Source organism: Oncorhynchus keta, chromosome 23 (genome assembly GCF_023373465.1).
Source record: "Oncorhynchus keta strain PuntledgeMale-10-30-2019 chromosome 23, Oket_V2, whole genome shotgun sequence".
NCBI classification, from domain to species: Eukaryota; Metazoa; Chordata; class Actinopteri; order Salmoniformes; family Salmonidae; genus Oncorhynchus; species Oncorhynchus keta.
In genome coordinates, this window is record NC_068443.1 from 13,920,848 (window position 1) to 13,930,678 (window position 9,831).

At 42.2% G+C, this 9,831-nt stretch overlaps 1 protein-coding gene across 6 annotated transcripts in view; it reads left to right on the forward strand.

Moving 5' to 3' along the window:
* gad1b (glutamate decarboxylase 1b) overlaps positions 1–9,530 on the forward strand; it is a 35,565-nt gene extending 26,035 nt beyond the window's left edge. For all 6 annotated transcript variants that reach the window (XM_052476457.1, XM_052476459.1, XM_052476455.1 and 3 more), the window contains 11 exons: positions 2,396–2,508; positions 3,515–3,630; positions 3,728–3,807; positions 4,837–4,891; positions 5,051–5,167; positions 5,308–5,372; positions 5,776–5,854; positions 6,099–6,248; positions 6,756–6,863; positions 6,969–7,061; positions 7,153–9,530. In XM_052476457.1, coding sequence (XP_052332417.1) covers positions 2,396–2,508; positions 3,515–3,630; positions 3,728–3,807; positions 4,837–4,891; positions 5,051–5,167; positions 5,308–5,372; positions 5,776–5,854; positions 6,099–6,248; positions 6,756–6,863; positions 6,969–7,061; positions 7,153–7,326 — 1,150 coding nt within the window. In that variant the 3' untranslated portion in view covers positions 7,327–9,530. The remainder of the gene's footprint in view (positions 1–2,395; positions 2,509–3,514; positions 3,631–3,727; positions 3,808–4,836; positions 4,892–5,050; positions 5,168–5,307; positions 5,373–5,775; positions 5,855–6,098; positions 6,249–6,755; positions 6,864–6,968; positions 7,062–7,152) is intronic.
* The last annotated feature ends 301 nt before the right edge of the window (positions 9,531–9,831 follow it).

Genomic DNA, 9,831 nt, shown 5'->3' on the forward strand with positions numbered 1-9,831 from the left:
TGGATAATTTAATGGAGCTCTGGGTTCTCAGCTTAGTTTAGCCATGCAAAAAAACATCCTGAATATTTTTTACTTTTTTTCACCAGAAGTAAAGTCTTAGCTAGATAGCATGTGTGTAGGAGAAGGATCAAAGGTATATGTGACTGAAACATTTTAAGCAAAATGTTGCAATTGTCAATAAATGTTTGTGTTTACAACATACAATGTTTTAAGTGAATCGATAGATGTACAGTTGAAGTCAGATGTTTACATACACCTTAGCCAAATACATTTAAACTCAGTTTTTCACAATTCCTGACATTTAGTCCTAATAAAAATTTGAAAAGCCTTTCGGCGAAAGCATACCAAGTGTTTATGTAAGGACATCTCTCTCAGCAGACAAAACATTACAAACAGCTAGCAGCCAAGTAGATTGGTCATGAAAGTCAGAAAAGCAATAAAATGAATCGCTTACCTTTGATGATCTTCGGATGTTTGCACTCACGAGACTCCCAGTTACACAATAAATGTTCCTTTTGTTCCATATAGATGATTTTTTATATCCAAAATACCTCCATTTGGTTGGTGCGTTATGTTCAGAAATCCACAGGCTCGAGCAGTCATGACCGGGCAGACGAAAATTCCAAATAGTATCCGTAAAGTTTGTAGAAACATGTCAAACGTTTTTTATAATCAACCCTAAGGTTGTTTTTACAATATATAATCGATAATATTTCAACCATACTGTAGCTTCTTCAAGAGGAGACAGAAAATGTCTGCTGTTAACTAGGCAAGTCAGTTAAGAACAAATTCTTATTTTCAATGACAGCCTAGTGGGTTAACTGCCTGTTCAGGGGCAGAATGACAGATTTATACCTTGTCAGCTCGGGGGTTTGAACTTGCAACCGTCCGTTTACTAGTCCAACGCTCTAACCACTAGGCTAACCTGCCGCCCCAAATAGACCGTTTAATTTGGGTACATTTTTCATCAAAACAACAAAATACTGCCCCCTACACTCAACAGGTTAACTTGGGCCAAACATTTCAGGTAACCTTCCACAAGCTTCCCACAATAAATTGTGGGAATTTTGGCCCAATCCTCCTGACAGAGCTGGTGTAACTGAGTCAGGTTTGTAGGCCGCCTTGCTCGCACACGCATTTTCAGTTCTGCCCACAAATTTTCTGTAGGATTAAGGTCAGGGCTTTGTGATGGCCACTCCAATACCTTGACTTTGTTGTCCTTTGGAAGTATGCTTGGAGTCATTGTCCATTTGGAAGACCCATTTGCGACCAAGCTTTAACTTCCTGACTGTTGTCTTGAGATCTTGCTTCAATACATCCACATTATTTTTCCCGCCTCATGATGCCATCTATTTTTGTGAAGTGCACCAGTCCCTCCTGCAGAAATGCACCCCCACAGCATGATGTTTCAACCCCCATGCTTCACTGTTGGGATGGTGTTCTTCGGCTTGCAAGCCTCCCTTTTTCCTCCAAACATAACGATGGTCATTATGGCCAAACAGTTTTATTTTTGTTTCAACAGACCAGAGGACATTTCTCCAAAAAGTACAATCTTTGTCCTCATGTGCAGTTGCAAACCGTAGTCTGTCTTTTTTATGGCGGTTTTGGAGCAGTGGCTTCTTCCTGGCTGACCGGCCTCAGGTTATGTCGATATATAGGACTCTTTTTACCGTGGATATAGATATTTTTGTACCTGTTTCCTCTAGCATCTTCACAAGGTCCTTTGCTGTTGTTCTGGAATTGATTTGAACTTTACGCACCAAAGTAGGTTCATCTCTATGAGACAGAATGCGTCTCCTTCCTGAGCGGTATGACTGCTTGGCTGCTTGGTCCCATGGTGTTTATTCTTGCGTACTATTGTTTGTACAGATGAACGTGGTACCTTCAGGCATTTGTAAATTGCTCCCAAAGATGAACCAGACTTGTGGATGTCTACAATTTTTTTGGCTGATTTCTTTTGATTTTCTCATGATGTCAAGGAAAGAGGCACTGAGTTTGAAGGTTGGCCTTCAGGAAATACATCCACATGTACACCTCCAATTGACTCAAATGATGTCAATTAGCCTATCAGGAGGTTCTAAAGCCATGACATCGTTTTCTGGAATTTTCCAAGCTGTTTAAAGTCACAGTCAACTTAGTGTATGTAAACGTCTGAGCCACTGGAATTGTGATACTGTGAAATAATCTGTCTGTAAACAATTATTGGAAAAGTGACTTGTGTCATGCACAAAGTAGATGTCCGAACCTACTTGCCAAAACTATAGTTTGTTAACAAGAAATTTGTAGAGTGGTTGAAAAACAAGTTTTAATGACTCCAACCTAAGTGTATGTAAACTTCTGACTTCAACTGTATGTATGGATTGATTGATTCATGGATTCATATATTGACTGGCAGGTTCACCTATGAGATCGCTCCAGTGTTTGTCCTGATGGAGCAGCTGACGTTGAAGAAGATGAGAGAGATGATTGGCTGGCCCTCGGGAGAGGGGGACGGCATATTCTCACCAGGTATGTAGAAGAGAGAGCCCCTGTGTTCGGGTTTATGTGTGTGTTTTATGTTTGTTTCCACAGCTTTATTTTAGCAGGGAGTCCCATTGACAACATGGTCTATTTTACAAGGGAGGCCAGGATGTATGTTACTACATATCCAGTACCATTTGATACCTTTACAATATTCAATTCATAACGTACAATATGACTTCATTGTATTTATTTGTATTTATTGAAACTTTATTTAACTAGGCAAGTCAGTTAAGAACTAATTCTTATTTACAATGACAGCTTATACCTTAAATTGTCCTTTCATGTGGAAATGTGTCATTTTATATTGAAAATAGGAGGTTGTTCTGTCCAGGGGTTGGAACCCATTATTTACAATAATGAACAGAACCATTATTCATTTAGTTCCAATCCTCTGTTCCGACCAGGAGAATAAAGTTCTGAACCGGTTCAAACCCCCAAAAAGTAACTGTTGATATTCTTGCTTTCTGTTCCTCTTCAAACCTCTGAAATAAACATTTTTCTTTTTAGATTTAGCTTGACGGGAAAAGCTATAGTTGTTTACATGCATTCGACAGACAAGTATGAGGTACGAGGTGCGACTGGTTGGAGGAGGAGGCTTTCTTTGACGCTCCGGACATCTTGTTGTTATGACATGCATTGTTTGAATTAGGCCCACAGAATTATACCTATGGAGGACCAGCTTCTATGAAGGAACTTTGAACGTCTTTAAACTCCAGAGAGTTGGTTTAACGTTTGACCAAAATGAGCTAGTTAGCTAACAAGCTTGTGTGTGCAGAGCAGCACCAGAATCTTTATAAAAACACGTCTTACCTTTTTGTAGTTAATAAATTCAATGTGAAACGTAATAACTATAGTATCCTTAACCTTAAAGATTTTCAGCGGGCAGACGGGCATACACTGGAATAAGAGTGACGGCTGGTTCTATCTCTCTGTGTTGGACTAGTTGCTGTCCCAGTCATGGACTGACCAGTCTTTCCCTCTCCGTCCACAGGGGGCGCCATCTCTAACATGTACAGTGTGATGATTGCTCGCTACAAGTACTTCCCAGAGGTCAAGACCAAGGGCATGGCTGCCGCTCCCCGCCTGGTGCTCTTCACATCAGAACATGTATGTCATGCATACACATAGCTACACACACAAACACATTTGAAGAAATTAAGGTTTTAAGTTGTTTATGTTCCGGTATTTTCCTGTATTCCTACAGAGCCACTACTCTATCAAGAAGGCCGGGGCAGCTCTGGGCTTTGGTTCTGAGAACGTGGTCCTGTTGAGCACAGATGAGAGGTACACTCGAACTACACACACACACACACACACACACACACACACACACACACACACACACACACACACACACACACACACACACACACACACACACACACACACACACACACACACACACACACACACACACAAACATCCATGCAAGAAACTGCCAAGAAACTGAAGATTTCGTACAACGCTGTGTACTACTCCCTTCACAGAACAGTGCAAACTGACTCTAACCAGAATAGAAAGAGGAGTGGGAGGCCCCGGTGCACAACTGAGCAAGAGGACAAGTACATTAGAGTGTCTAGTTTGAGAAACAGACGCCTCACACGTCCTCAACTGGCAGCTTCATTAAATAGTACCTGCAAAACACCAGTCTTAACGTCAACAGTGAAGAGGCGACTCCAGGAAGCTGGCCTTCAGGCCAGTGTCTGTGTTATTTTGCCCATCTTAATATTTTATTTTTATTGGCCAGTCTGAGATATGGCTTTTTCTTTGCAACTCTGCCTAGAAGACCAGAATCCCAGAGTCGCCTCTTCACTGTTGACATTGAGACCGGTGTTTTCAGGTACTATTTAATGAATAATATATAATATATAATAATAATATATGCCATTTAGCAGACGCTTTTATCCAAAGCGACTTACAGTCATGTGTGCATACATTCTACGTATGGGTGGTCCCGGGAATCGAACCCACTACCCTGGCGTTACAAGCGCCATGCTCTACCAACTGTGCTACAGAAGGACCAGTTGAGGACTTGTGAGGTGTCTGTTTCTCAGACTAGCCACTCGAATGTACTTGTCCTTGCTGATAATGGGCCTCTGTACGCCTATGTAGTTATTCCATTAAAAATCAGCCATTTCCAGCTACAATAGTTTTACAACATTAACAATGTCTACACTGTATTTCTGATCAAATTGATGTTATTTTAATGGACAAAAAATATGCTTTTTCAATAACAAGGACATTTCGACGTGACCTCTAACTTTTGAACGACAACGTACATTAAGATGGATCTCTGTTCCTGCTCTCTCTCAGGGGGAGAGTTATTCCTGCTGATCTAGAAGCTAAGATCCTTGATGTCAAGCAGAAGGTGAGTCTTTCTCTCTCTCCTCCCCTTCTCTCGCTCTCTGCCTCTCTCTCTCTCTCCCTCTCTCTCGCTTTCTCTTTCTGTCTCTCCCTCTCTATCTCTCTGTTTCTCACACGAAAGCTTACATCCCATTGTGATTTCTGTGATATTGTGCTCCTCCAGGGTTACCATCCTCTGTTTGTGAATGCTACAGCTGGTTCTACAGTCTACGGAGCATTTGACCCCATCAATGAGATCGCTGACATCTGTGAAAAATACGACATGTGGCTCCACGTAGACGTGAGGACTGTGTGTGTGTGCGTGTGTGTGTGTGCGCGTGTGTGCGTGTGTGCGTGTGTGCGTGTGTGTATGCGTCTGTGTGTTTCGGGACAATAATGTTTTGTCCAATTGATCTAATGGTTCGTGTGTTCTTTCTCCAGGGTGCATGGGGAGGTGGTCTTCTGATGTCCAGGAAGCATCGCCATAAGTTCAGCGGAGTAGAGAGGTACTGACACACACACACACACACACAGTCTTGTACAGCTAACCTTGTGGGGACACACAATTCAGTCCCATTCAAAATCTTAACCCTAAACCTAACCCTAACACCTAACCTTAACCCTAGCACCTAACCCTAACCCTAAAACTAACTCTAGCTTCTAAACCTAAACCTAATTCTAAACCAGAAATAGCATTTGAACTCGTGGTGACAAACAAAATGTCCACAGTTGGTAAAATGTTGTGTTTAACACACACACACACACACACACACACACACACACACACACACACACACACACACACACACACACACACACACACACACACACACACACACACACACACACACACACACACACACACACACACACACACACACACACTAACAGCTGCATTTCCTCTCTCAGGGCTAACTCTGTCACATGGAATCCTCACAAGATGATGGGAGTGCCTCTACAGTGCTCCGCCATCCTAGTCAGAGAAAAGGTGAGGAACCACACACACACACACGCACACACACATCACACACCACAGGAGGTTGGTGGCATCTTCATTGGGGAGGACGGGTTTGTGGTAATGACTAGAGTGGAATCAGTGGAATGGTATCAAATACATCAGACACAATCGTTTGCAGGTGTTTGATGCCATTCCATTCACTCCATTCCAGACATTATCATTCTCCTGTGACACACACACACACACTTTAACCATGCTCTCTCTCTGTTTGTAGGGTATTCTGGCAGGCTGTAACTCGATGTGTGCTGGGTACCTGTTCCAGCCCGATAAACAGTATGATGTCAGCTATGACACGGGAGACAAGGCCATCCAGTGTGGCCGACACGTTGACATCTTCAAGTTCTGGCTCATGTGGAAGGCCAAGGTGAGCTCGTGTAGCCAGTGTAGGTCATATCCAGCCCTCCATTTACATACAGTATAGGCCCAGCCCACAATGAGGTTTCCACACTTATAGGGATGCCGTCCCCAGCTGGCACATCTGTAATTACATCCCTAAAAAAATCATTGTAATATTCTCCTTCTTCCACAGGGCACTATAGGGTTTGTAATAGTCTCCTTCTTCCACAGGACACTATAGGGTTTGTAATAGTCTCCTTCTTCCACAGGGCACTATAGGGTTTGTAATAGTCTCCTTCTTCCACAGGGCACTATAGGGTTTGTAATAGTCTCCTTCTTCCACAGGGCACTATAGGGTTTGTAATAGTCTCCTTCTTCCACAGGGCACTATAGGGTTTGTAATAGGCTCCTTCTTCCACAGGGTACTATAGGGTTTGTAATAGTCTCCTTCTTCCACAGGGCACTATAGGGTTTGTAATAGTCTCCTTCTTCCACAGGACACTATAGGGTTTGTAATAGTCTCCTTCTTCCACAGGGCACTATAGGGTTTGAGCAGCACATTGACAAGTGTCTGGACCTGTCTCAGTACCTCTACGACAAGATCAGAAACAGACAGGGATACGAGATGGTGTTCCAGGGAGTGGTAAGCTACTGTCCTCTATCCTCTCGTCCCTCCTTCCATCCTTCTTTCCTTCCTTTTGTTGTTCCATATGTCCAACTATTCCAAATGTGTGTATTCTCTCTGTAGCCCCAGCACACCAACGTGTGTTTCTGGTACATCCCACCCAGTCTGAGAGGCTTGGAACACAACAGTGTGGAGTATCGAGAAAAACTTCACAAGGTAAGTGTTATGCAATATTCTAACTTTTCAACTTTTCATTAAACATTATCTCAGAGTTCTAAATATGTTCAATTCCCCTCCCATGCTTCAGGTGGCGCCCAAGATCAAGGCAATGATGATGGAGTCAGGGACGACCATGGTGGGCTACCAGCCTCAGGGCCAGAAGGTCAATTTCTTCCGCATGGTCGTCTCCAACCCCGCAGCCCTCCAGTCAGACATCGACTTCCTCATTGACGAAATCGAGAGGCTGGGGCATGACCTGTAAACAGTGCCACCCCAGTGGGCAGAGGCCAAAATGGTCGTTTTCCATGTTTTACCTGTGACCAGAAGAATCGGCTCTGAGATTTTAAAAAATGATAATAATTTTTAGATGCTCTTGATTTGTCCTAAACAATTCTCTCCATAGGTAGAATGTGTAAACCAGAGCCTTCAATATGGTGGGTACACACTGCGATACTACATTTTTACTAACGTGTGTAGAGTCCTGTGTTGTGTGTTTGTGTTCTAGTCCCTCAGTCATCCAGTAGTCATCTGTCTATCTGTGTTGTACAGAAGATTCATAAGAGGAACCATGGTAACGTAACACAGGGAAACTATCTACATCAGTGTGTGTGTGTGTGTGTGTGTGTGTGTGTGTGTGTGTGTGTGTGTGTGTGTGTGTGTGTGTGTGTGTGTGTGTGTGTGTGTGTGTGTGTGTGTGTGTGTGTGTATAAATACAAAGAAATGCTTGAGAGCACAAATAGTATAGTGTACACATGTTGCCCCCAGAACAGCCTCAATTCGTCGGGGAATGGACTCCCCAAGGTGTCAAATGTTCCACAGGGATGCTGACCCATGTTGACCAATGCTTCCCACAGTTGTCAAGTTGGCTGGATGTCCTTTGGGTGGTGGACCATTCTTGATACACACAAGAAACTATTGAGTGTGAAAAACCCAGCAGCTTTGCAGTTCTTGACACAAACAGGTGTGCCTAGCACCTACTACCATACCCTGTTCAAAGGCACCTACATCTTTAGTCTTACCCATTCACCCTCTGAATGGCACACATACGCAATCCATGTCTCAATTGTCTCAAGGCTTAAAAATCCTTATTTAACTTGTCTCCTCCTCTTCATCTACACTGATAGAAGTGAATTTAACAAGTGACGTCAATAAGGGATCATAGCTTCACCTGGATTCAGCTGGTCAGTCTATTTAATGGAAAGAGCAGGTGTTCTTAATGTTTTGTACACTCAGTGTATTGTGATATTGTGATATATGAGATACTTAATTTGAGCTCAGTGTATATATAGGATCATTCTAGAGCCAGATGTACCAACTCAAAGTGTTAAACCTTGAACTCCAGTGTGTGTTTTGTGGAGGTGTGTGTGTGTGTGTGTGTAACAGTGTGTGTACCCTGTGCTGTAACCTAATGCTGTATCGATCTTTGAGCTATGACCTTAGTGTTAACTGTCAGATGACGTTGCCCCTGTATACTGATCTAGGGTCACTGTTATGTTTTTCTCCCTTATGGTTAATATTAGGGTTTGGGGGGAGGGTGAGCTTATCCTAGATCTTTGTCTAAAAGCGACTTCTACTTGCAGCGTGTAGAAAACGATCTCCTTGCGTGTGTTAAACAAGCATACAGTATGGGTCAGTGCTATCCGGGTTCATTGGGACGTCCCTACCCTAAACCCTAACCCCGTACCCTAACCTTAACCATAACCCTTACCCAATCCTAAACCTTTACTTAACCATTTCAAAGTTCTACTTCAATGGGGTAAGGACGTTCCAAGTATCCCGGATAGCAATGACCAAACAGTATGTGACCATTTTTGAAAATGTTTAAATATTAACACGATAATGATATATATAAATATGCTTAATTTATAGCATTACGAGTGTTTTAAAAGTCAGGTATTTTCTTCCATTTGTATGAGTATCGTTGATTGATATTCTATAGCCTCTATGTAATCTGTAGATTCTAATAATAATTCATCAATTATATTATAGTGAATTTGTGAGCCAAAGAAAGTGAATATTTTGCAGTGATCAGATTGTCTGTATGATACGTAACTATTGTGAGATTATAAAGAAATAGATATTCTCTGACAGGAATATAATTACATGAATGTAATATACTAACTTATACTGTCTGTATTATATACCTTCAGCGTTTTGGGAACTCATTGGTAAATCAAAGAGCTTCAGTTCGTGTCTTTGCACACTACTATCCTTTTTTATTTATTTCATTTCAAATGGATGTGTATTGCAGTAAGTTAAGAATTATGGCATTATAAATATATCTTTATGGTATCTTTTTATGGGACCAGCTAAGTAAACTGTGCAATGACCTAAATCATGTGACCAATTTGGATGTGTATGAAGCCCTAGTGGGAGGTTTGTCCTTAGGAAGGTACAGGAGGCACTTTAACTCACAATCATGCAATGTTGCAGCTACAATAAAGTCTGTCTGTTGTTTCAACTGTTTCTGGTATGACAGGATTGTGTCCACATTTGCACCCCTTTATGCTGATAAATGTAGAGAACACATAGAACGCACAAGCACATACACAGTAAACACACATACTGTAGGCCTACATAATGCACAGGAAACAGCGACACACACACAGTAAACACACATAGTGTAGGGCTACATAATGCTCAGGAAACAGCGACACACACACACACACACACACACACACACAGTAAACACACATACTGTAGGCCTACATAAAGCACAGGAAACAGAGACACACACACAGTAAACACACATACTGTAGGCCTACAT